This window comes from Triticum aestivum, chromosome 2A (genome assembly GCF_018294505.1).
Source record: "Triticum aestivum cultivar Chinese Spring chromosome 2A, IWGSC CS RefSeq v2.1, whole genome shotgun sequence".
In the NCBI taxonomy this organism is placed as follows: Eukaryota; Viridiplantae; Streptophyta; class Magnoliopsida; order Poales; family Poaceae; genus Triticum; species Triticum aestivum.
In genome coordinates, this window is record NC_057797.1 from 506,027,073 (window position 1) to 506,055,046 (window position 27,974).

The following is a 27,974-nucleotide window of genomic DNA, read 5'->3' on the forward strand; positions in this document are numbered from 1 at the left end:
CATTTGATAGCACACAAGGTATTCCTCCGGTATCAGGGAGTTGCATAATCTCATAGTCGAAGGAATACGTATTTGACATGAAGAAAGCAATAGCAGTAAAACTGATCGATCAACATGCTAAGCTAACGGATGGGTCTTGTCCATCACATCATTCTCCTAATGATGTGATCCCGTTCATCAAATGACAACACATGTCTATGGCTAGGGAACTTAACCATCTTTGATTAACGAGCTAGTCTAGTAGAGGCTTAATAGGGACACGGTGTTTTGTTTATGTATCCACACATCTATCAAGTTTCCGGTTTATACAATTCTAGCATAAATAATAAACATTTATCATGATATAAGGAAATATAAAATAGCAACTTTATTATTGCCTCTAGGGCATATTTCCTTCAGTGCCCTCATAAAGGAGCAAACCCGGGCGGTATGTGCCCCTTGCATATTATCCCCAAAGAGAAGGAGGCTGGTGGCGGTTCAGACAGCTCTGGCAGTGAGCAGACCCGGCTCGATTCATATTGCTTCTTTGACCGCTACTTCCGTGATGAAGATGGCGATGTCTAGGGCAGCCGTAGGTGAACTTTCTCGATATCTCTAGTTTTTAGAAAATTAAAATTTCTTGCTAGTTCGATGGAATGTATGAGGAGACCCTATGCTATATGTGATCTAAGTGCAACTCTAACCGATCCTTTATAACCGGTTAGAGGAGTAAAACCTGGACCTAGCAGATTCCTTATCCTCCGTAAGGGAGTGAAATTGGTCTTGCTCTAGTGGCAAAGAATTGGTGAATTATTTACTCCAATGTCGTTGAATGAAATATGGTTGAATGAAATATGGTTGAGTATGTGACGCAAATGGGAATTTTATTTTATTCCACTAAGTTTAGGGGATCGGCTAGAAATGGTCAAAACTAAGTGGAGTAAATTTACTCCGCCGTTTTACTCCTCTATTTATAAGGGATCGGTTAGAGTTGCTCTAAATGAGCTCGATAGTTCAAACCTTTAGAACATGCCAATTCTTGATAGTTTGATGGAATGTAGATGAATCCCCTCCGCTATATGTGATCTAAATGAACTACGTGTGTTTATTTTTACGCTGCGTGTGTTTATTTTACATTGCATGTTTATTTATATCGTTGCGTGTGTTCGTTTTACATTCCATGAGAGTGTATGAATTTAAGGATTTGCTATGAGGAAGACGGTTGTAGACTTGGACATTTGAGATTTGAGGGGCGACTCACTTTTGACGGGTACGGTTGTAGATGCTTTAACAGGTCACCCGTAGTATAGTGTGGTCGCAGCATCATGAAAACTGAATCAAGGCACACAAGAACAAGGAGTACTACATAACTGATGAACAAATTGCCAAATTTCTCCTTTTCAATTCAATGCCCATGTCCCGTCTCCAACACAGCACACGAATGAATTCAACATAAAACATCTCTATTTCCACCACACCACAGGAGAAAATCTCGAATTGGAACAGAATTACAAAATGAAAGGCGAGCTAGAGCTTAATCTGCGGCCCATATCCCATCCTTCCCCCTAGGAGCAGTTTCTCAGGACTCGAATGGACATATACCAGAACCAAGAACAGCAGTAATTTTCATACTAGTAGAAGCAGTAGTAGTATAGTTCGAGAAGAAGAGCGATGATTTGATAACCGGCCATTGATCGCGGAGTGCGCAGCTGCAACAATCCAAAGACGAGGCTAACTCGTCGCCACCGCCGATCCACCTGCCGTCGCGGATGCCGACATGATGGTTTTGCTGGACGTGGAGCTCGTCGGCCTCAGCGCCCTCATGGGGCTCGCCAGCGCCCACGCCCAGCCCCGGTGGCTCCGCGTGCCAGAAACCCTCGTGTTGCCGCCGGCGCTGGCGCTGCTCCCGCCACTGGGCGCGGAGAGCCAGTAGGAGGATGAGGCCGGGGGCGCGGCGCCGATGCCGCCGAAGAACCCGGCGCACTTGATCCTGTGCTGCTGCGTGTACTCGTAATCCTCGTCGCCGTCGCCGGCGTCGCGGGCGCCGCCAAGGTGGCCGAGCGCGCTTCCCTTGGGCTTGGGCTCGCGGTGGGACTCGACGCGCCGGAGCGCGCAGTCGCCGAAGCCGGTGGAGAGGCGCTCCAAGAAGTCCCCCGAGAAGCTGCGGCTGCCGCAGCCCACGGAGCGCGACCGCGCCACCTTTCTCCCGAACGACGAGGACGACGACCCCTCGCTGCGGCGGCCCGGGCTCTCAGGCTCCTCTATCGCCTCCAGCCTCCGCCCCAGCGACGCCGACGTCGCCGAAGCCACCGACACCGACTTCCTCCTCGCGGACGCGGTGCCCTCCCCACTGGCCAGAGACGACGACCCGCTCCGGTGGCCGCTGGAGGAGGAGGAGGGGTAGAGGAAAGACCAGAAGCTCTTCTTGCGGGGGCCGTCAGAGGTGATCCCGGACGACAGCTGCGGCTCTTCCGGCCGCGGCGCCACGGACTTGCTCCTCCTGAGCCCGCTGGCCACCGGGGCGGGCGCCGAGGAAGATGTCTTGCCCTTGTGCGGCGGGATCGCCATGGCAGAGGCGGTGGAAGGATAAAGATTTTCGGTGGCGAGCCTGTTGGGCGGAGGGGTGGTCGGCGTGACGGAGGAAGGCGGCGGGTGGAAGGGGCTGGACTTGGAGGAGGAGACCAGCATGCCAAGCTTCTCCTGCAGGCAGAAGGCGCAGATGCCACTGCCGGCAGCCACCCCCGCGGCCGCCGCGGCGCCGGGCGGGTAGGGGTGCTCGCTGCAGTAGGCCACTTCTTGATCCACCGCAACCGCCGCCGCCGGGGCCGCCACCGTCTCCGCCGCTTTCTCCTCCATGCCCGCCCTCCTCACCTCCTGTGCTACGATCTTGGTAATGCTGTGCCGGATCTTGTCTCAGTTGCTCTCCTGATGCCGATCTGCCGCGGCGGCCGGGCCGAAGGTGGAGGCGCGCGGACGGGAGCGGGGAGCTTGGGGGACGGAGAGGGGCACGAGCGCGCAGGCGGATGCGGATGCGGTGGCAGAGGAGAGCATGGATGGGAGTGGCAGGGGGCGGCGTGGGGGTGCGCCTTATTTTAGCGCCACTCCCGCCTGCGTCTTTTTGTCCGGTTCGCGCGGCCCTAGCCGTGACAAGGCTCGGTCATCGCACCGCACGTAGAAGAAGGAAAAAAAACAAGGGCTCGGTCAGGGCGGGCACGTGGGGGTGGGCAACCCTCTGCGACCGCGCGCGTGGCTCCACTCCACTTGATGCGCGCTCTGCCTCTCTCCACTGGTAACAACGGGTCTTAAGCAGAGTGTCAAGTAAAAACAACTCGGAATTACTGGTGCCGTGCCACTGGGACGAGACGAGACCATGCGTGATTGCACGTGCGATGTAGCAGTACATCTATCCTGCGATAGGTTGATGAAAATTACTACTGGATAATCGTGGTGCGCAGTGGGAAAAGGGTTTACGTTACGCTTCCCGCCAAAACATATTACACGGCACGCGATGCCGAATCAGGAGCCGCGCCTCTGTTCCATTGACATTGTTCATTCATCGGTGTCGTCGTCGGTCGATGCCCTTGCCTGTTTTAACCGGCAGTGATTGCTACACGTACGATGGTCATGGTTCTTGTCCGACGTGTGTCCGTTCCATGATTCCGTTTTCTAGCGCGACAGACGGGGCCGGACGTGTTTCCCCTGTTCCAAGAGAATGTACAGCCAGCTACAGAGCTACTCCACCATCACCATGGTAGATCCAGCACAAACTCAGCAGCGTCCCATGCCTGCTGTTTGCGAGCAGTGATCAGAGCACGACGGACGGCACATGACATGAGGCCTGTACACTGTAGTAGTTTTGTTCTTAACTCTCTCCACATCACAGCTGGAGCTGGTGATGGTATATAACACGCAACAGCCGGCCATGTTGCTGCTGTGAGTGAGGAGTGGACCGATGAACCATGTGCCAGCATGAGCATCCGAGGTCACTTTCACTGGCTTCATTTAGAAATCTCGAGCTCAAGAGTATACTACTTGATCTCCGTAACAGACGGCAATACGTTGTGACAGAGGGGCGGCTTCCTCTGATCAAGCAGATGATCTGGAATGGAAACGTCTAGTCTACTATCCTTGGTCAAACATACGCGCCTGAAGAATCTCCAGCTCGGGGGAGGGCTTTATCTCTCGGTAGCACCAGGGTGGCAGATCGATCCCATGATTTTGGTACTAGCCTACTAGAGCGCTCGTTAACATGTTCGTTCAGCCTTGCGTGGATGGGCATGGACGACGATGTGCTGCTGGAGGCCGCGAGTAATTTGCGGTCGGCATGCCTTCCCGCAACCGCAAATCCATGCCATGGGCACGACGCGCGCACATGGCTCCGCACGGCGTCCATCCATGCTCCGCCCGTTCGCATCAAATGCACCTGTACCTTGCACACATCGCCTGCATTTTATTTTTATACCGAGGATGAGGAAGGGTGCTACGCGCGGATCTGATTGAAGCGGCCCATGGCTCCATGCACATCGGGGGAGGCACCCGTCTGATGGACTTGTCGTTACCGCCGGGGGGGCACCTCCACTACCTGCTGCCGCGGCGGCACCGCACCGGCGTACTAGTACGTGCGTGCGGTGGTGCCGGCACTCATCATGCCCGCTGGGCTTGGGCTTGCACTTGCACGCGTGCGGTGGTGCCGTGCGTCCACTCTTCCCGGTGCCGGTGCGGTCAGCTCCTGCAAACATTTTGGTGGATCTTGGCAGGGATCGTGCATGCACGGCTCCGCTCCAGGTGACAACAGCGTAAAAGTAAGCAGCAGGAGTGCAGGATGGCCGGTGGCAATTTGAATTCAATTCAATTCAATCCAGTGGTCTGCTCTGACATATGGATAACCATCAATCATAACCTTGATAACCCGCCTGCTTTCGTTTGAGCACGGCCAATGGTTGTGTTGTAAACGGCATCTACAGCTGACTAGGCAAATTTAGCCCCTCAAATGTCACGGACGCGTCCTATTAGTGTTTGGGCGATTCAGATTCGCTGACTCGCCGTGGCAAAGGTAGCGAAGCTACTGTACCGCTACCTTTGCCCGGTCTCGTTCGTCGGATTGAAAAGTGGCGGATCAGATCGGATGCTAGTGTGACCAACAGTGATTTGTGTGAACAGTTGTTTATGTGAACAGTAATCAGAACAGTGATTTGGCTAATCTCAGCCTTCGATTCTTGATCCTACGGCAAAGTCAGCGGGGACTTGCTGTGGCTAAGTCAGCGAATCCGCATCCGTGTTTGGGTGTGTTTGTTTTTAAGCCTCTGTGTTGTTCATGCATGCAGCCATACGTCCACTTTTCTCCCTGTATATCTGGTCATATGCATCTTACCGATGAGATGGAGAGAGAAAGAAAAAAAGAATTTAAAAAATGTAGCATAGTGAGCGGACACGCCCAGTCATCACATATCCTCTCATGTATCGGCTGGGTAGGAAGGTAAAATATTTATTCTATGGAGAGCCATAACCCGAACAGGACCATTGTTCAAGTTGTTATTTTTTTGAGGAAAAAGTTGCTATATTTTACTATGGACATTTGATAGGATTTAAAACGCCAGCACAAGTAGGTAGCTTAAATTGGAAAGTATATCTGCAGCTGTGATGATTTTTTTAATGTTATTTGACACGTCAACCGAAAGGTTTTTCGATGATTAATTCCACCCTAAGTGAGGTTTCCCACTTGATATGTACACTTAAATTATTATTAAATCTGCTTCCAATTTACTACTACCCATCTCTCAGCTTACAGGACGTGCGCGTGCCCCTAAATCGTCAATTTGACCAACCTAATACAAGTCATATATTACAAAAAATATATCAATATAAACTTCAGATGTTCTATTTTCAAACCGTATAATTTTTATGTTATATAGTTTATATTAAGGTGATAAAATTGATAACTTAGGTATACGCGTAGGACTTGTTAACTGAAACGTCAATTTGTAGTAGTATGCATAGCACCGCTATAAATTTGATTTTTCAATGGGTAATCTTGTCTCATCTATCATTGATTGAAGAAGGATTGCAACTGAACCGTATCACTGACATTTCTCAGTTGCTGATCCTTTTGCTGTTTATGTGGATTCCTAGTATCTGTTGATATAACTGCGCTATGAACTAGTGTGAGTTCGCCCTTACATGTACCATCCCCCATTCCCATCAATACCAATTCTACCAATTGCCCCAGCAAAAAATAAAAATAAACTACCAAGCGCGTACTGAAATATGCAACTATTTCGGGAGAAGGTGCAGGTACTACTGATTTTTTTTTTCACTGGTCAATACGTCTGTTGTCACAAGAGACTTAAATCTTACAAGCACAATAATGCTCTTATACTTTATACACGGACATGATATCTAACACTTTTTTTAGGGAAGACCTGCTATCTACCACTTGACCACTGAACTTTCTAGCTGCGTGTTTAGTGAAAATAATACAAATAATATAACACTGGTATCATTTTTATGCCAAATCTACTAACATTCAGCAACTCCTATTCAGTAACGTTTTTTTTACATCAACAAATTAGAGGTGGCATCTAACACAAAGCAGGTCTGTTCAGTCTAGTTCGATAGTTATCTCGCAACAAATATATTCCCAGTATTGCACGGTGTAAATCTCTGATCATATTCATTTTCTCTGATCATATTTGTTTTCATTTTCATTTTCAAATCTCTGATCATACTCAAATCAAGAGCTCACACTCAACGAGGATAAATGTAACTCAATGATCTTATGAACCTACAACATTTACAATCATTATTGCAAGCCAAAAATAAGATCTAATGAGTCAGGAAAGTATTCTTGCCTTTGCCACTGTGGTAAGGTGACTTCTTCGCCAGCGCTTCTATAGGTACATTGAGCTGCGTAGCCTTCCTGTGCATGAGGTAGCGCAGTGCTCCAGTCGGCATTCTTGCCAACCATCCGTTAGCACAACAGAGCTTAATGCATTTTTGAAACAAGAGTACAAAACACACCACACATACTAAGAATGATAACCACAGATAATACACACGTCAGGCAGTATATCGCGGCACAGAAACATGCATTTGTGCATGTGCAATTGCTACAAATAAAATAAATAACAATACAACTAGATCATTTCGTAACAATTAGCGGCTCAGCACAAGCATAATGTATACTCCCTCCGTCCGAAAATACTTGTCATCAAAATGGATAAAAAAGGATGTATCTAGAACTAAAATACATCTAGATATATCTCCCTTTATCCATTTTGATGACAAGTATTTCCAGACGGAGGGAGTATATAACATTGAAATTTCTTTTAATTCATCTTCAATGTTCTTATAATACTCCTGCATGCCCCTCATATTTGATTTCCCTGGACAGTATGAATCTCGGCAATTAAAATATAGCCCTGACATGCGATCCAAAATTTCCATTACTCATAATTCGTCAGTAGTCAGTAAACCCCGCAGTTCTACACTGTTATTTACATCCCCAAGCATTGTGGGTGGTCATGAACGAAGTAGTTTGGGGCCAGAATTTGAAGCTACCCATGAAACAATTACATCCACAAGTGCATTGACATCCTCGGGTACTTGTGTTCGCAGAACGCCAGAGTCAGTGCCAAAAGTGGTACCTACCTCCTTAGCAACAGCCTCCCATGGTGTGCCTGTTGTGAGATTTGCCAGGAGTTCACCTCCACGGCTCACTGCATCAGCCATTCCTGGTGGAACGTCAGGAAGTACCTGAACCAACAACACACAATTACTTTGCTGAAACCAGAGCAACAACTCATACAACGACTTCTAATCTTCAGCAGAACTATTAATATTTCGTCTAGCATATATGGCTTTGTCGAGGAGTCCAAAACAGTACTTGTATGAATCCCGACAGAGAAAAAAAGCACCTGTTGCAATGGAAGGCCATGATCCCCAGGAAGTGAGCGAATCGACATATCAAGCTGTGAGCTAATGGCAGATTCAGAGCTTAGCACTTGTGCAATGATAGAGGTTTCATCAATTTGGTCATCTTCGAACTTTACTAGGAGATTTCGAGATATTCCGTAGTAGGATTTTATCTGTCCAAAAAAGTGGTGAATCAGCAAGTATATAGCAGTTGTAAAATGACGAGTTCAAACATCTACGTACAACATATCATGTACTCCCTCCGTCTGAAAATACTTGTCATCAAAATGGATAAAAAGGGATGTATCTAGAACTAAAATACATCTAGATACATCCCCTTTTATTCATTTTGATGACAACTATTTCCGGACAGAGGGAGTAGTTTACTAAAAGTAAAATTCGAAGTTTCAGAATTAACAAAATGTCCAACTCAAACTTGTGGATATTGTATACTCCCTCCGTCCGGAAATACTTGTCATAGAAATGGATACAAATGGGTGTATCTAAAACTAAAATACATCTAGATACATCCATTCTTTGGACAAGTATTTCCGGACGGAGGGAGTATTAGACAAATGCTAAAATTAGGACCATCATTTTGGAGAATTGTTGATTCCTTGTAAAAGTTTCTGGACACCATATATGTGGCCTACATTGTACATTGTTGTAAACAAAACTTCTTCTGCTTACTGCTAAGATAATAAAATTAATGTTTTGTCAGATAATTCACAATTGCAAATCGACAGCTACTGATAAGGATGCCTCCAGTGTCATACAACAACGGAGACATTATGAAATAATGTTAGCAAATTTCATCTCTACGTGATGTAATTTATGTATTTCTATGAAGTATAAAGTTAATAAAAAGCATCATGTTAGAAGGGACTTACTATATACTTTTCACTACCTAACCTAAATTTAATGCAAACAGTTCAAATGCTATAACAGAAGAGTTTGAACATACCAGCCGGCGTGTCTCCTCTGGTTTTGGGATGAAGTCTTCTCGGCCCTTTACCAAGTCCATATACAGTGGAGGAAGTTGTTGAATTAAGGGAAGAAGTTGCTTAACAACAGGAGGGCCTAGATTCTCAATTTGCTTAATAGCCGCTTCAGCCTGTTTGTAAGAATTATGATCAATTTAGCTCAAATGTTTAGAAAGAGGGAATGACATGATATCTACCCAACTATTCTTAATGTGAAAAAGCAGCATGTGTTGTGTATTTGGGAGTGTGGCACTAACAAAAATATTTAAGAAAATAGCTCAAATGATACATACACCATCATGCTTATTATAATATTCTTGATTCCTTGTTAATTGTTTAGACTTCCTGTGTTAGCATATGCTATTCTTGTACTTCCTTAGTACGATGGCCTTCACGGTACGGAAGAAAAGTTTGCTTTCCTCAAAACAAATATACAACAACAACAAAGCCTTTAGTCCCAAACAAGTTGGGGTAGGCTAGAGGTGAAACCCATAAGATCTCGCGACCAACTCATGGCTCTGGCACATGGATAGCAAGCTTCCACGCACCCCTATCCATAGCTAGTTCTTTGGTGATACTCCAAACCTTCAAGTCTCTCTTAACGGACTCCTCCCATGTCAAATTCGGTCTACCCCGCCCTCTCTTGACATTCTCCGCACGCTTTAGCCGTCCGCTATGCACTGGAGCTTCTGGAGGCCTGCGCTGAATATGCCCAGACCATCTCGACGATGTTGGCAAGCTTCTCTTCAATTGGTGTTACCCCAACTCTATCTCGTATATCATCAATTGGTGTCACATCTTCACCAATACCCCCATGCTCCTGTAGCATTGACCACAAATATCAAAAGGTAAGGTGTCCTTCTGAGGTACCACCTGCCCATCACGTCTAACCTCCTCCTCACGCCTAGTAGTACTGAAACCACACATCATGTACTCGGTTTTAGTTCTACTAAGCCTAAACCCTTTCGATTCCAAGGTTTGTCTCCACAACTTAACTTCCTATTTACCCCCGTCCGACTATCGTCAACTAGCACCACATCGTCCGCAAACAGCATACACCATGGGATATCTCCTTGTATATCCCTTGTGACCTCATCCATCACCAAGGCAAAAAGATAAGGGCTCAAAGCTGACACCTGATGCAGTCCTATCTTAATCGGGAAGTCATCAGTGTCGACATCACTTGTTCGAACACTTGTCACAACATAGTCGTACATGTCCTTGATGAGGGCAATGTACTTTGCTGGGACTTTGTGTTTCTCCAAGGCCCACCACATGACATTCCACGGTATCTTATCATAGGCCTTCTCCAAGACAATGAACATCATATGCAAGTCCTTCTTTTGCTCCCTGTATCTCTCCATAAGTTGTCGTACCAAGAAAATGGCTTCCATGGTCGACCTCCCAGGCATGAAACCAAACTGATTTTTGGTCACGCTTGTCATTCTTCTTAAGCGGTGCTCAATGACTCTCTCCCATAGCTTCATTGTATGGCTCATCAGCTTAATTCCACGGTAATTAGTACAACTCTGAACATCTCCCTTGTTCTTGAAGATTGGTACTCCCTCCGTCCGGAAATACCTGTCCTAAAAATGGATAAAATGGATGTATCTATAACTAAAATAAGTCTAGATACAACCATTTCTAGGACAAGTATTTCCGGACGGAGGGAGTACTAATATACTCAGTTTCCATTCTTCTGGCATCTTGTTTGCCCGAAAAATGAGGTTGAAAAGCTTAGTTAGCCATACTATCGCTATGGCACCGAGGCCTCTCCACACCTCAATGGGGATACAATCAGGGCCCATCGCCTTGCCTCATTTCATCCTTTTTAACCTCCATGACCTCAGACTCCCGGATTCGCCGCACAAAACGCATGCTGGTCTCATCAAAGGAGTCGTCCAGTTCAATGGTAGAACTCTCATTCTCCCCATTGAACAGCTTGTCGTAGTACTCCCGCCATCTATGCTTAATCTCCTCGTCCTTCACCAAGAGTTGGTCTGCTCCGTCCTTGATGCATTTGATTTGGCCAATATCCCTCGTCTTCCTATCTCGGATCTTGGCCATCTTATAGATATCCCTTTCGCCTTCCTCCGTGCCTAACCGTTGGTAGAGGTCCTCATATGCCCGACCCTTGCTTCACTGACAGCTCGCCTTGTGGCCTTCTTCGCTATCTTGTACTTCTCTATGTTGTCTGCACTCCTATCCAGGTATAGGCATCTGAAGCAATCTTTCTTCTCTTTAATCGCCTTCTGGACATCATCATTCCACCACCAGGTATCCTTACCTTCGCTTCTCCTTCCCCTGGACACTCCAAACTCCTCCGAGGCCACCTTACGAATGCAAGTTGCCATCTTCATCCACACATTGTTCGCATCCCCTCCTTCCTCCCAAGGGCCCTCCTTAATGACCCTCTCCTTGAACGCCTGAGCTACCTCCCTCTTGAGCTTCCACCACTTCGTTCTAGCGACTTTGGCACACTTATCTTGCTGGACACGAGTCCGAAAGCGGAAATCAGTAACCACCAGAACACTCTCCAGGTATCACCTTACAGTCTAGGCACGCACGCCTATCTTCTCTTCTCGAGAGGATGAAATCGATCTGGCTAGAGTGTTGGCCACTACTAAAAGTCACCAGATGTGATTCTCTCTTTCTAAAGAGGGTGTTAGCTACAATCATGTCGTAGGCTAGAGCAAAGCTTAAGACATCTCCTTCTTGATTCCTGATGCCATAGCCAAAACCCCCATGCGCCCCTTCAAAACCTGTGTTAGATGAACCCACGTGGCCATTGAGGTCTCCTCCTATGAAGAGCTTCTCGCCAATTGGTACACTCCTAACCATGTCTTCCAGGCCTTCTCAGAACTCCCTCTCGGTGTTCTCATTGTGGCCTACTTGCGGGGCATACGCGCTGATAACATTGAGAACTAAGTCCCCAACTATTGACCAGGATAATCCGGTCCCCGCGTCTCTTGACGTCTACCACTCCATACTTGAGGCTCTTGTTGATCAAGATGCCTACGCCATTTCTGTTTGCAGCGGTCCCCGTGTACCACAACTTGAAGCTGGTATCCTCCACCTCCTTCGCCTTCTGTCCCCTCCATTTGGTTTCTTGGACGCAAAGGATATCAACACCTCTCCTCACCACTGCATCAACTAGCTCCCGAAGCTTCCCTGTCAGAGACCCTACGTTCCATCTACCTAAGCGAATCCTCCTAGGCTCGGCTAGCTTCCTTACCCTTCGCACTCGTCGAGTCAAATGCAAAGACTCTTGCTCATTTTCCACTACATCCGGGCGCCGATGTAGCGCGCCACTGAGGATGCCACGACCCGATCCTCGCTCACTTGCCACCGTATCCGGATCAAGATATGGCACGCCACCAGGGGGTGACGGCCCGGCCCTTGCCCATTTGCCACCACATCCGGGTTCCGATGTGGCACGTCGCTGAGAGGGTTACGCCCCAACGAAAATCTTTTGGGTTTCATCTCCATAAAAGTGGCTGAGTTTTTACGTTGGCTTGCCAAGCCTATCACAACCCTCCTCCTTTACCCGGGCTTGGGACCGGCTATGTTGAGACAACATAGGCGGAGTTTTTCCTCAAAACAAATATAAGGTCATCATAAGTCCAGAATATAGGAGACTGTTGTACTAAAAGTTGTGAAATACATAAAACCATATAACATCCCAAAATTATCTATTCTATAAACTTGGGGTATGTTTTATTTTTGGGGGCTCTGTTCTCTGCAGAAATGTCACATTAATTGAAAAAAAGGGAAAAAAATAGAAGCCATCCATCTGGTGGGACCAAGTCACAATGGTGTAGATTTGCAGAAAAATAAATCAGAAAGTTATCCCATAATTCAGAAGTATTCAGAACTGATACGTATAAGAGAGTAAATTCCAGTTTGAACCACATTTTTTGCACCGTGACAGTTTGAACCAGATTTATTTTTTATGACACACTGAACCAGATTTAAAACTAAGCCTATGTCGTCTCAACATAGCCGTTCTCATGCCCGGGTAAAGGAGGAGGGTTGCGTTAGGCTTGGCGAGCCAACGTCAAAACTCATGCGAAAATTCCAGTTCGAACCAGAGAGTAAATTCCAGATTTAAAAGCCAAAATTCCAGTTTGAACCAGCTTTAGCATATGATTGCCATGTCAAAAGATTTGCTTTACTTGCCAGGCAACTCAGGCCTACTATGCAGTGAGTCGGCATCCATTTGTCAACGTGGGCATCATGTACGATGCAGCTTTTGACAAAATGTGTTAATGTGGAATTTGCATCTAATCAACTCTTTGAATTTGCATTTAATCAACTCTTCAATAAAACAATGTTCAAGCACCACTTCATGTTGGGTGATGTGGCATCTTAGTCGCTGCCACATCGGCCTGCATGTGGGCTCGGTATTTGAGATTTTTGGTGCTTAAATCTCGTTCAATGTGTCACAAAAAATATATCTGATTCAAACTCCTACAGGGCGGAAACTATGTGGTTCAGAGTCAAATTTACTCAAAAGATAAAAATGCAGTGGTATGCGGCCAGGATGAAGCTGGATGAATCAATATATGCAAACTCTATGTATATATGGTAGTATATGTGTCGGATGAAAGTCACGCACACTTGCAAGCCATGCATGTATACACATACAAGAAAGTATTTTGCTTAAATAGCTGCTTATATCAAGAAACAACTACTTAAAAAGGTCCATGGAGCTTGTTCACATGAGATGCCGATGTAACATAGGCAGTGGGTCTCCAAAACAATACAGTGATGACGAGGTGGCAACTGACAGTGTAAACATGGAAATAAAACAGTGCATTGTATGTAATTCCATAGACATACATGAAAAGATTGACTTGAAAAACAGGAACACGTCATACCCCAAAACGAATTGTTGGAGATGATGTCAGCTGGGATAATATTGGGCCAAAACTCTGTGCCATGGGAACGATTACAGGTGAAAATAATGGAATCGCCAGGCTTGCCTCCTGTAAATGAATAATAGCAATATTACAGGCAGTTAGTCTTTTTATTTGAGTGGCACGATTTTACAGAATGACAGATTGAGAAGAACAAAAACACTTGGCACCACCTTCGTTGATTTTAAGTAGGAATACGAGATTCCATCGAACGTGAAGTGGTTTGTAGCATTAAGATTTTCATGCCATGTTCAAGTAACTCATCACATACTAAACATCTGATATGCAACGTTCTCACTTAAGTTTGGCATTTGTATCTCTTGATGGATGACTAGCCAGTAGAAAATAGGCAGGACAATGTTGTCAAGTAAAATGACTAAATCTGGAGTATCTGCGTAACTTATGAATAGTTTCAAACTATTCCCAAAAAAAAAAGGAGTTCAGGTCAGATGTCTATGGCCCTACACTCTAAACTTATGGAGATTTCATAGAAGGACGGGTAGACTGAAAAAACTATGTGTCATATTAACGCACCTTGTTATTGAATGACATCAGTATGTTTCCACTTCGCTGCACAGCATATCTTGATCCTGGAACAGGAAGGAGCGTAAGCCACATAATGGACAATTAGTTGAAGGGAATGAGAGGTCACGGTTGAATGAGTGTTACTTCATAGACAATCATCAGATTAATTGAAGTTCAATCCATGCTAGACTCTTACCAATCAGAAGATGGATGACGGATCCCAGCGAGTGTCCAACACCAAATGTGGGAAGGTCATTTACCTGAATAAAATTTCACATGCTTAGAATGGTGGACAAAACCTTGCGTTGATAGTTGAAGTGTACTACTTACAGGTTCTACCAAGTTTCTCAAGCACCTGTCAAACTTAAATTGAACTTGGTCTGCGATGAAGAAATGATCGAAGCCACTAGCATATGGTGTAGCAATCACCAAAGCTCCCCTGAATTTGAAACTGGTAAATCAGCATTTGTAGAAGTGGGATACCAAGCCAAGAGAAAGTATACAGGAAACAATAACTGCTGATGTAGGATATCAAGAGCTCAATGTAGAATATCAAGAGAACGTATACAGCAAACTGAAAGTATATAGCTAGTACTAGAGGCAGTTCAGAATTACACCATGACATGAGGTAACTGGAGTTCAACGTCTTATGAGATTGTCGCCTCCTCGGTGTATTTCAAACATGAAAATGCATATTTATTGTGGAACTAGAGGATACTGAGTATTTACTAATTAAATGTCGCTCTGCATTCAAAAGTACAACTAAGAATCTCATTAATTCATTCGTTAAACAGAGTAACATTGCTTATGAACGTACTTGTCTGCGAGACGCTCGAGGAAGTAGCGGTACGTGACCTGTGGCGCGGCCCCGACGAAAATCCCACCAATGAAATGAACGACAAACGAGGGCTCCGAGGACTTGGGCCTCAACACCCACGCCCCCTGCAAGCAATCACCAGGGATCAACCCAATCCAACTAAACACAGGCAGAAGGCAGTCGCAATTCGCAATAGAGGTGAGAGCCTACCGAAAGGTACCTCGATTTCGGTCCAATCTCCGGTGGAGCTCCAACCCTGGTTGGACTGCTTCGCCGCCTCCGTGATCACCCTGCGCGCCAGCCGCCGCAGCAGCGAAATGTTACTAGACTAGGAAGAGAGTCCGTGGTGAAGAGATAGGAACGACGGGAATTATCGACCACCTACTTCTCGATCTGGGAGTAGAGCTGTATCGATCCGTCGGAAGGAGCCGTGGGAACCGGAGCCGGAGCCGCCGCGCCGCGGGCCCCCTCCCGGTCGTCAGACGCGCAGCAGGAGATGGCGTTCCTCCTCCTCCCACCTGTCGCCGCGACCCTACTTCCGGACCCCCTGGCCCTGAAGGGGCACGCGGAGGAGGAGGAGGCGGCGGAGCTGCGTAGCTGCACGGCGGACGGAGGCCGCGGAGACGCCGCCCTTATCATCTCTCGCGCTCGTCTTCTCCGATTCTCCCTCGCACTGTCACACCCAGGTACACACACAAGAGAATTCTGCACGGGACTGCTGTTCCGTCCCCGCTTCAACTACCGCGAGTGCGCGGCTATCACGCGGCCCACGCCCGCAACCGGCGAAGCATGAGAGCCGCACGATGCCGCACAAGACCACGAGCGCCGGCCGTTGGATATATCGGTCAAACGTCTTCGTGCCCGTTGGGCGTTGGCCGTTGGCTTACGACGCACACCAGTGGGCAGTACTCGAGTACTCTTCCACCTCCGGCCCCCACGCGCTTATAACTTGCTTGCTTGCTTGCCTCGTTTCTGCTCGTTGCTTGCGCTCCCTGCGCACCGACGAGTCGAGAGTAGCAGCGCATCAGCGATGCGGCCGTGGGAGCGCCAGGACCGGGACACGGACGACGGGGAGGAAGACGACGAGGCTGCCTGCTCCAACGCGGGCGCTAACACCAGTAGTGCGAATGCGAGCACGAGCTCGAGCACCGCTCCTAGCAGCGGCGGGAGGAGGACCGGCGGTGGTGCGGCGGCGGCGGGCGGGTGGGGGAGCAGCCCCGCGTCGGGGGCGACCATCAACCTCAGCCAGGAGTACACGCTCGCCATCCAGACCAGCTCCTACAACGAGATCTGGGGCAAGATCCACGTGGTCGTGGACGGCCAACGGGTTGACGGCGGCGACCAAGACGAGGACGAGGAGAACAGGAGCACCCTCGCCGGCGTGCTCCGTCCGGAGGACGCGGTGGTGGAGCGCGCGCTCGGGGACGCGCCGGACACCGAGCTCACCCGCCTCGCCGCGGACTACCTCCGCAGCACGCACAACGCGTCGCTGCACTGCCTCCTCCTCCGCCGGGCGCTGCGCCGCGCGCGGGCGCTGTACGGGCCCATCGCGGACGTCCTCGCGCTGATCCCGCACGCCACGCCGCTCGCCGTGCCGCACTGCGACTGCGCGTTCGACGCCTTCCTCCTGTTCGACAAAATACCCAACCCGTTCCTGCCCCCCGCGGCCAGCTTCCAGGGCATGCATCGGAGCTTTGCTGGCCTCAAAACCCATCTCGACCTCCGCCTCCTCAAGGCCCGGCGGAGGCGCCGGCTGCTGCGGTGCGCGACGCGCGGGTCTGGCATCTGCCTCATCGGCTGCGCGACGGGGGCTGCGATCGCCGGCCTCGTGATCGCCACCCACGCCGTTACCGCGTTGTTGGCCGCGGCTCCTGCCTGCGCAGCGTGGTGTGGCTCCTGCTGCTCAACCCCCGCTTGGATGAAACGCCTGCAGCAACACATGGACCGGCTTGACGCCGCGGCCAGGGGCGCCTATGTGCTCAACAATGACGTGGACACCATTGAACGGCTGGTGGGCAGGCTCCACGCCACTGTCGAGAGTGACAAGATCTTGGTAAGGCTAGGGCTTGAGCGCGGGAGGGGGCAGCACCACACCATCGAAGAGGTGGTGCGGCAGCTCCGGAAGAATCATCCTAGCCTGCTACGCCAGCTCGCCGACCTCGAGGAACACATCTGTCTCTACTTTGCAGCCGTTAACCGTGCACGGCTGTTCCTTGTGCACCACCTCAATGCCCAGTCTGATCCCAACCTCAATGCCCAGTCTGATCCCAACGCTGAGTTGCCTCTCTAGTGATTTACTGATTTATTAGTCAACAACAGTTCACAATTCAAGAGTAGTTTCATTTTTCATGTCGGTGACCTTGTAAGGTGCCAAGTGAATTAATTATACTGCAGCCACTCTGCTGCGATTTTTTTTGTTCCAAGCAAGGTATTACGCATTCATTGTCTATTGCTTGACATAATTTGTTAGCAAATTTACTCAGTTTAACACTAGTTTTTTAGATGAAAGGCACTCAGTGCCTGACTTTAACAACCTTACACGTAGCCATATTTTTACTTTCACAATCATTACTACAGTGGGATAGTAAATCTATGATTCTGAATTCACTGTGCTCGTTCTAGTCTTTAATCTGTAAAGTTGAACTCCTGCTGTTAGAGAATCATGATGCTTAAAGTTAATTACTTACGGAAAACTTTGGGAAGTTCTATTTTGGCCCGTAATTGATATCTTTCTCTGATCAAAATTGTATTGATTTGGAATTAGAACGGTTGCTTGCATACCACAGTTAAAGATACACAAGAAGCAATGTGTTGCGTGCAACTACTCGCAGCTGCCACAAAATACTTTAATCTTGATGCTGAAACGTGAAATTCAACATCGATAATTGTGGGAAGTTTATTATGGAAAACTCAAGGTCGCTTAGTATTCTAACGAATCGCCTGAGATCATTCTTACAAAGATTGTTTTAACCGATAAAGGTTTGGTCCAAGTTCGATATTACTTTATTTTTCACACATGTATCCTGTTGTTTCTTTCTTTCTGGCAGGCACACCTGATTCTAGAAGACTATACGCATGTTGCGAGATACTAGAAGCTGTCATGTATGCTTGCAAAGAGGGGCTGGAGATTGCTATACAGAAAAGTACGTTGCCCATTCAAGTTGAGGTGAATTCTGCCACTGCGGCAATGTTGTTAAAAAGTGAAGTGGATGATAGATCAAGGTTCGCGTTCCTCGTGCGCCGCGATGTTAAGAAGTTACTTAGAAGCAATAATTCTTGTATTACTCATGTATCTAATACTCAGAATTTAGCTAGTATCTCTTTGGCAATTTTTGCTAGAGACGGCAGTAGAACAATGACCTGGGTTGGGTCTGGACCACCGGAGGTCCTTCAGGCTGCTGCAATTGATTGTAAGGATACTACTATTGAGTAATACAAGTTCTTTCCCGCAAAAAAAACACACCTGATTCTATAAACAACAGGAAGGACTTATGCTGATATGGTTCCAAATGATGCTTTGATGGATTTGACAGCAAAACATGGCCTTGGAAAGAGCAGTATGCTATGTTTATAATTGATACTCAAAGTGTTATCTCCGTGATTATCTACAAGTCTTGTAATGATTTAAAGGTTGAACGCTATTACTTGCTGCTTAGCTAGAACAGCAGACTTCTCTAATTGCTACCAAAATAAACTGAGGGGAGTAGAAATGTTATGTTCTTGTGTCCCAAACTCTGATGATACAATGTTCATTTCCATGTACAAGTAGGTTTATCTTTCGGCTCATTGGAGATTGGCAGCTGGAGCACAATGTTGTTTTGGTATTCATTTGAGTTGCGTCTCCAAAGATAAGATTTACACTTGGAATTTGCATGTCATTGATTATGAATGATAAATCGTAACCAGATACTACTCCCTCGTCACAACATAAGAGGCATCTCGACTCCCCCCCCCCCCCCCCCAAGCCCATTTTTTATCGCCGGCTCAAAAAAATCGGCCCACTTGCGTCCCGAGAAGCCCAATTTTCGCCGGTTAGGGCCGAAATTGGCGCCAGCGGACCCAGGTCGAACCTGCCACGCTGGGGGCGCCCGGGGCACTGGGGGGACGTTTTTGGCGCGAAAGCCTGATGGGCCCGTCGAGTCAGGACTAGGCGACACCGAGAATCTTCGTCGTCCTCATCGCCTCAGTTCCCCGCGGGAATCAATGCAAAGGCTGCCGCCGATCAGCCTTCCATTGATTCACGGGCAACGCAGTGAAGGCGCGCTACCGCCGCGCGCCCCGCCCCCTCTTGCCACACGTCCACACCGTTGCCGCCCACTCGCCGCCATAAAATCCACACACCCTCGCCGCTGGCCGCACACTTGCTCGCCACAACCTCTCTCTCTCGCCGCCAACGCCCCTCTCTTCTTCGCTGCCGACGCCCTCTCTCTCCCCGTCTCAAGCCACGATCATGTCCGAGTGCTTCCTCGGCGATGGAGCGGCGGCCAATGGCTTCGGCCGTCACCACCTGTGCGAGGCGGAGGCTCGCCTCCTCTACGAGGTGGACTACTCGGCGCCGCCCGACATGCGGGTGCCAGGCTCGTGGAGGCTCAACGTCGGCAGAGTCCCGGTGCCACCGCCGTCCTCTGGTGTTGAACGGCGCGCCGAGATCGCACGGATCCGGTGGTCTCTGTCGGAGAACGTGCGGCAGCAGCCGAGATACGCCCTCGACAACCACAATCTGTGGACGGCGTACTTCGAGCGCCGCCACGCCGAACAACTCGCCTCAACGAACAACGCTCCACCATCCGCGGGCACCATAACTCCGAGGGCCGGCGGGAATGGTGGGGCATCCCCGAGCACACTCTCGAGACCGTCCTCGAGCACAATGAGGGCGGCAACTCGTCGCGGATGGAGTATCCGGCGCCGTCCTTCTCGCGTCGGAGCGGCGCCTTGTGGCAGCCAAGGCGCATTGCGGGCACGTCGTCTTCATACTCCGGCGCACGGACGCCGCTCGTTGCCATGAAGGCCGAGCCCCAAGATACACCGGAGCTCCGGTAGCGACAACCTCGTCATAAACGAGAGTTGCCACCGCCAACGTGAAGGAAATATGCCCTAGAGGCAATAATAAAGTTATTATTTTATATTTCCTTATATCATGATAAATGTTTATTATTCATGCTAGAATTGTATTAACCGGAAACTTGATACATGTGTGGATACATAGACAAAACACAGTGTCTCTAGTAAGCCTTACTAGACTAGCTCGTTAATCAAAGATGGTTAAGTTTCCTAGCCATAGACATGTGTTGTCATTTGATGAACGAGATCACATCATTAGGAGACTGGTGTGATGGACAAGACCCATCCGTTAGCTTAGCATATTGACCATTTAGTTTTATTGCTATAGCTATCTTCATGTCATATATATATATATATATATATATATATATACATATTCCTTTGACTATGAGATTATGCGACTCCTGGATACCGGAGGAATACCTTGTGTGCTATCAAACGTCACAATGTAACTGGGTGATTATAAAGATGCTCTACAAGTATCTCCGAAGTTGTTTGTTGGGTTGGCATAGATCGAGATTAGGATTTGTCACTCCGAGTATCGAAGAGGTATCTCTAGGCCCTCTCGGTAATACACACCATAAGAAGCCTTGCAAGCAATGTGACTAATGAGTTAGTTGCGAGATGATGTATTACGAAACGAGTAAAGAGACTTGCCGTTAACGAGATTGAACTAGGTATGAAGATACCGACAATCGAATCTCGGGCAAGTAACATACCGATGACAAAGGGAATAACGTATGTTGTCATTACGGTACGACTGACAAAGACCTTCGTAGAATATGTGGGAACCAATATGAGCATCCAGGTTCCGTTGTTGGTTATTGACCGGAGAGGTGTCTCGGTCATGTCTACATAGTTCTCGAACCCGTAGGGTCCGCACGCTTAACGTTCGATGACGATTTTGTATTATATGAGTTGTGTGATTTGGTGACCGAATATTGTTCGGAGTCTCGGATGAGATCACGGACATGACGAGGAGTCTCAAAATGGTCGAGAGGTAAAGATTCATATATAGGACGATGATATTCGGACAACGGAAGTGTCCTGGGGGTACCGGGTACATATCGTGTCAACAGAAGGGGTTTCGGGCATCCCCCCGGCAACTACATGGGCCTAATGGGCCAAGAAGGGGACAGTGCGCCCCATGTAGGCCGAAATAGGGGGGAAGGAAAGAGGGGAAGAGAGAAAGGAAGGGGAGCAATTCGGCCCCCCCTTCCTTCTCTCCTCCCTCCTCCTTCCTTCCCCCCTCCGAATGAATATGGAAGGGGGGAGGCCGAATTGGGTGGCGCCCAAGTAGGATTCCTCCTACTTGGCGCGCACCCTTGGCTACCTCTCCTCCCCTCCAACATATATATATATATATATATATGAGGGGGGCACCGCTAGAACGCAGATCAACAGTTGTTAGCCGTGTGCGGCGCCCCCCTCCATAGTTTACGCCTCCGGTCATATTGTCGTAGTGCTTAGGCAAAGCCTTGCGTGGATCACTTCACCATCACCGTCACCACACCATCGTGCTGACGTAACTCTCCCTCGACACTTTGCTGGATCAAGAGTTCGAGGGACGTCATCGAGTTGAACGTGTGCGGAACTCAGAGGTGTCGTACGTTCGATGCTTGATCGGTCAGAACGAGAGGAAGTTTGACTACATCAACCACGTTGTCAAACGCTTCCGCTTTCAGTCTACGAGGGTACGTGGACACACTCTCCCCCTCTCATTGCCATGCATCTCCTAGATAGATCTTGCGTGAGCGTAGGAATTTTTTTGAAAAGGCATGCTAGGTTCCCCAATAGTGGCATTCGAGCTAGGTCTACGCGTAGATGATATGCACGAGTAGAACACAAAGAGTTGTGGGCGGTGATCGTCATACTGCTTACCACCAATGCCTTATTTTGATTCTGCGGTATTGTTGGATCAAGCGGCCTAGACCAACCTTACATGACCACGTTCATGAGACCAGTTCCACCGACAGACATGCAACTAGTTTTGCGTAAAGGTGGCTGGCGAGTGTCTGTTTCCCCAACTTTAGTTGAATCGAATTTGACTGCGGTTGGTCCTTGTTGGAGGTTAAAAAAGAAAACTTGATAAATCACCGTTGTTGTTTTGATGTGTAGGTAAGAACGGTTCTTGCTAGAAGCCCGTAGCAGCCATGTAAAACTTGCAACAACAAAGTAGAGGACGTCTAACTTATTTTTGCAGGGCATGTTGTGATGTGATATTATCAAGACATGATGTGATATACGTTATTGTATTAGATGATCATGTTTTGTATAAGTTACTGGTAACCGGCAGTAGCCTTATGGTTGTCTCTTTATTGTATGAAATGCAAACGCCATGTAATTGCTTTAATTTATCACTATGCGTTAGCGATAATTGTAGAAGCAATAGTTGGCGAGATGACCACGATGCTACGATGGAGATCAAAGTGTCATGCCAGTGACGATGGAGATCGTGACAATGCTTTGGAGATGAAGATCAGAAGCACAAGATGATGATGGCCATATCATGTCACATATTTTGATTGCATGTGATGTTTATCTTTTATGCATCTTATTTTGCTTAGTACGGTGGTAGCATTATAAGATGATACCTTACTAAAATTTCAAGGTATAAGTGTTCTCCCTGAGTATGCACCATTGCGACAGTTCGTCATGCTGATGCACCACGTGATGATCGGGTGTGATAAGCTTTACGTTCACATACAACGGGTGCAAGACAATTTTGCACATGCGGAATACTCGGGTTAAACTTGACGAGCCTAGCATGTATAGACATGGCCTCGGAACACTAGAGACCGAAAGGTCGAACGTGAATCATATACTAGATATGATCAACATAGAGATGTTCATCATTTAAAACTACTCCATCTCACGTGATGATCGGACATGGTTTAGTTGATATGGATCATGTGATCATTTAGATAACTCAAGGGATGTCTATATAAGTGGGAGTTCTTAAGTAATATGATTAATTGAACTTAATTTATCATGAACTTAGTCCTGATAGTATTTGCAAATTATTTTGTAGATCAATAGCTCGCATTGTAGCCCCCGATGTTTTTTGATATGTTCCTAGAGAAAACTAAGTTGAAAGATGATAGTAGCAATGATGCGGACTGGGTCCGTGATATGAGGATTATCCTCATTGCTGCACAGAAGAATTATGTCCTTGATGCACCACTAGGTGACAGACCTATTGCAGGAGCAGATGCAGACATTATGAACGTTTGGCAAGCTTGATGTGATGACTACTTGATAGTTTAGTGTGCCATGCTTCACAGCTTAGAACTGGGACTTCAAAAATGTTTTGAATGCCATGGAGCATAATGAGATGTTCCAAGAGCTGAAATTGGTATTTCAAACTCATGCCCGTGTCGAGAGGTATGAGACCTCTGACAAGTTCTTTGCCTACAAGATGGATGAGAATAGCTAAACCAGTGAGCATGTGCTCAGAATGTCTGGGTACTGAAATCGCTTGAATCAAGTGGGAGTTAATCTTCCAGATAAGATAGTGATTGATAGAATTCTCTAGTCACTATCACCAAGTTACTAGAACTTCATGGTGAACTATAATGTGCAAGGGATGACGAAAATGATTCCCAAGCTCTTCGCGATGCTGAAATCGGCGAAGGTAGAAATCAAGAAATAGCATCAAGTGTTGATGGTTAACAAGACCACAAGTTTCAAGAAAAAGGGGAAGGGAAAGAAAGGGAACTTCAAGAAGAATGGAAAGCAAGTTGCCACTCCCGTGAAGAAGCCCAAAGATGGACCCAAGCATAAAACTGAGTGCTTCTAATGCAAAGGAAATGGTCACTCGAAGTGGAACTTGTTCCCCAACAGAACTGCCCCAAATATTTGGTGGATAAGAAGGATGGCAAAGTGAACAAAGGTATATTTGATATAGAAATTATTGATCTGTACCTTACTAGTGTTCGTAGTAGCCCCTGGGTATTTGATACAAGTTCGGTTGCTAAGTTAGTAACTCGAAACAGTAGTTGCAGAATGAACAGAGACTACTTAAGGGCAAGGTGATGATGTGTGTTGGAAGTGATTCCAAGGTTGATAAGATCACCATCACACACTCCCTCTACCTTCGGGATTAGTGTTGAACCTAAATAAATGTTATTTGGTGTATGCGTTGAGCATGAATATGATTGGATCATGTTTATTGCAATACTGCTATTCATTTAAGTCAGAGAATAATTGTTGTTTTGTTTACATGAATAAAACCTTCTATGGTCATACACCCAACATAAATGGTTTATTGAATTTCGATCGTAGTGATACACATATTCATAATATTGATGCCAAAAGATGCAAAGTTGATAACGATAGTGCAACATATTTGTGGCACTGCTGTTTAGGTCATATTGGTGTAAAGCGCATGAAGAAACTCCATGCAGATGTGCTTTTGGAATCACTTGATTATGAATCATTTGATACTTGCGAACCATGCCTCATGGGCAAGATGACTAAAACTCTGTTCTATGGAACAATGGAGCGAGCTAATGACTTATTGTAAATAATACATACCAATGTATACGGTCCGATGAGTATTGAGGCTCGCGGCGGGTATCGTTATTTTCTGACCTTCACAGATGATTTGAGCAGATATGGGTATATCTACTTAATGAAACACAAGTCTGAAACATTTGAAAAGTTCAAAGAATTTCAGAGTGAAGTGGAGAATCATCGTAACAAGAAAATGAAGTTTCTATGATCTGATCGCGGAGGCAAATATTTGATTTACGAGTTTGGCCTTCGTTTAAAACAATGTGGAATAGTTTCACAACTCACGCCACATGGAACACCACAACATAATGGTGTGTCCGAATGTCGCAACCGTACTTTATTAAATATGGTGTGATCTATGATGTCTCTTACCGATTTACCACTATCATTTTGGGGTTATGCATTAGAGACAGCTGCATTCACTTTAAATAGGGCACCATCTAAATCCATTGAGACGACACCGTATGAACTGTGGTTTGGCAAGAAACCTAAGCTATCATTTCTTAAAGTTTGGGGTTGCGATGCTTATTTGAAAAAGCTTCACCCTGATAAGCTTGAACCCAAATCGGAGAAGTGCGTCTTCATAGGATACCCAAAAGAAATTGTTGGGTACATCTTGTATCACAGATCCGAAGGCAAGATCTTTGTTGCTAAGAATGGATCCTTTCTAGAGAAGGAGTTTCTCTCGAAAGAAGTGAGTGGGAGGAAAGTATAACTTGATGAGGTAATTGTACCTTCTCTCGAATTGGAAAGTAGCTCATCACATAAATCAGTTCCAGTGATGCCTACACTAACTAGAGAGGAAACTAATGATAATGATCATGAAACTTCAAATCAAGTTACTATTGAACCTTGTAGGTCAACCAGAATGTTCCGCACCTGAGTGGTACGGTAATCCTATTATGTAAGTCATGTTACTAGACCATGACGAACCTACGAACTATGAGGAAGCTATGATGAGCCCAGATTCCAATAAATGGCTTGAAGCCATGAAATCTTAGATAGGATCCATGTATGAGAACAAAGTGTGGCCTTTGGTTGACTTGCTCGATGATCGGCAAGCCATAGAGAATAAATGGATCTTCAATAAGAAGATTGACGCTGATGGTAATGTTACTGTCTACAAAGCTCGACTTGTTGCGAAAGTTTTTTGACAAGTTCAAGGAGTTGACTACGATGAGACTTTTTCACCCGTAGCAATGCTTAAGTCTGTCCGAATCATGTTAGCAATTGCCGCATTTTATGATTATGAAATCCGGCAAATGGACGTCAAAACTGCATTCCTTAATGGATTTTTCAAAGAAGAGTTGTATATGATGCAACCAGAAGGTTTTGTCGATCCTAAAGGTGCTAACAAAGTGTGCAAACTCCAGCGATCCATCTATGGACTGGTGTGGGCATCTCAGAGTTGGAATATACACTTTGATAAGATGATCAAAGTATATGGTATTTACAAGAAAGTGAGTGGGAGCTTTGTAGCATTTCTAATATTATATGTAGATGACATATTGTTGATTGGAAATGATATAGAATTTCTAGATAGCATAAAAGGATACTTGAATAAAAGTTTTTCAATGAAAGACCTCGGTGAAGCTACTTATATATTGGGCATTAAGATCTATAGAGATAGATCAAGACGCTTAATTAGACTTTCACAAAGCACATACCTTGATAAAGTTTTGAAGAAGTTCAAAATCGATCAGTCAAAGAAAGGGTTCTTGCATGTATTACAGGGTGTGAAGTTGAGTCAGACTCAATGCCCGACCACGACAGAAGATAGAGAAAGAATGAAGGGGGTAAAATAGTGATCCAGGAGTAGATCACTAGACAACAGTCAAAATTATCCTTAGGTACCTAAATAGGACTAAGGAAATGTTTCTCGGTTATGGAGGTGACAAAGAGTTCGTTGTAAAGGGTTACATCGATGCAAGCTTTGACACTGATCCGGATGACTCTGAGTCTCAATCTGGATACATATTGAAAGTGGGAGCAATTAGCTAGAGTAGCTCCATACAAAGCATTGTAGACATAGAAATTTGCAAAATACATATGGATCTGAATGTGGCAGACCTGTTGACTAAACTTCTCTCACAAGCAAAACATGATCACACCTTAGTACTCTTTGGGTATTAATCACATAGCGATGTGAACTAGATTGTTGACTCTAGTAAACCATTCGGGTGTTGGTCACATGGTGATGTGAACTATGGGTGTTATTCACACAAAGATGTTAAATATTGGTGTTAAATCACATGGCGATGTGAACTAGATTATTGACTCTAGTGCAAGTGGAAGACTGGAGGAAATATGCCCTAGAGACAATAATAAAGTTGTTATTTTATATTTCCTTATATCATGATAAATGTTTATTATTCATGCTGGAATTGTATTAACCAGAAACTTGATATATGTGTGGATACATAGACAAAACACGCTGTATCTAGTAAGCCTCTACTAGACTAGCTCGTTAATCAAAGATGGTTAAGTTTCCTAACCATAGACATGTGTTGTCATTTGATGAACAAGATCACATCATTAGGAGAATGATGTGATGAACAAGACACATCCGCTAGCTTAGCATATTGATCGTTCAGTTTTATTGCTATAGCTTTCTTCATGTCATATATATACATATTCCTTTGACTATGAGATTATGCAACTCCTGGATACCGGAGGAATACCTTGTGTGCTATCAAACGTCACAACGTAATTGGGTGATTATAAAGACGCTCTACAAGTATCTCCGAAGGTGTTTGTTGGGTTGGCACAGATCGAGATTAGGATTTGTCACTTCGAGTATCGGAGAGGTATCTCTGGGCCCTCTCAGTAATACACATCATAAGAAGCCTTGCAAGCAATGTGACTAATGAGTTAGTTGCGGGATGATGTATTACAGAACGAGTAAAGATACTTGCCGGTAACGAGATTGAACTAGGTATGAAGATACGGACGATCGAATCTCGGGCAAGTAACATACTGATGACAAAGGGAATAACGTATGTTGTCATTACGGTACGACTGACAAAGACCTTCGTAGAATAGGTGGGAACCAATATGAGCATCCAGGTTCCACTATTGGTTATTGACCGGAGAGGTGTCTCGGTCATGTCTACATAGTTCTCGAACCCATAGGGTCCGCACACTTAACGTTCGATGATGATTTTGTATTATATGAGTTATGTGATTTGGTGACCGAATGTTGTTCATAGTCTCGGATGAGATCATGGACATGGCGAGGAGTCTCAAAATGGCTGAGAGGTAAAG

General features: G+C 46.3%; 3 protein-coding genes across 3 annotated transcripts; 1 reads left to right on the forward strand and 2 right to left on the reverse strand.

Moving 5' to 3' along the window:
* Positions 1 to 1,350: 1,350 nt before the first annotated feature.
* LOC123189124 (putative protein TPRXL) lies at positions 1,351 to 3,117 on the reverse strand. Its single transcript, XM_044601462.1, has one exon. The coding sequence runs from the start codon at positions 2,833 to 2,835 to the stop codon at positions 1,711 to 1,713; it is 1,125 nt and encodes a 374-aa protein (XP_044457397.1). The 5' UTR covers positions 2,836 to 3,117; the 3' UTR covers positions 1,351 to 1,710.
* A 4,252-nt stretch (positions 3,118 to 7,369) lies between these two features.
* LOC123189125 (uncharacterized) lies at positions 7,370 to 15,875 on the reverse strand. The gene is made up of 10 exons (XM_044601463.1): positions 15,520 to 15,875; positions 15,355 to 15,424; positions 15,135 to 15,259; positions 14,648 to 14,756; positions 14,514 to 14,577; positions 14,327 to 14,382; positions 13,754 to 13,861; positions 8,855 to 9,004; positions 7,893 to 8,063; positions 7,370 to 7,731 (listed from the first exon to the last, which is right to left on the reverse strand). The coding sequence occupies exons 1-10, from the start codon at positions 15,771 to 15,773 to the stop codon at positions 7,498 to 7,500; spliced, it is 1,341 nt and encodes a 446-aa protein (XP_044457398.1). The 5' UTR covers positions 15,774 to 15,875; the 3' UTR covers positions 7,370 to 7,497.
* A 197-nt stretch (positions 15,876 to 16,072) lies between these two features.
* On the forward strand, positions 16,073 to 17,557 carry LOC123189127 (UPF0496 protein At3g19330). The gene has a single exon (XM_044601464.1). It carries the CDS (start codon positions 16,165 to 16,167, stop codon positions 17,422 to 17,424), a length of 1,260 nt encoding a protein of 419 aa, XP_044457399.1. The 5' UTR covers positions 16,073 to 16,164; the 3' UTR covers positions 17,425 to 17,557.
* The last annotated feature ends 10,417 nt before the right edge of the window (positions 17,558 to 27,974 follow it).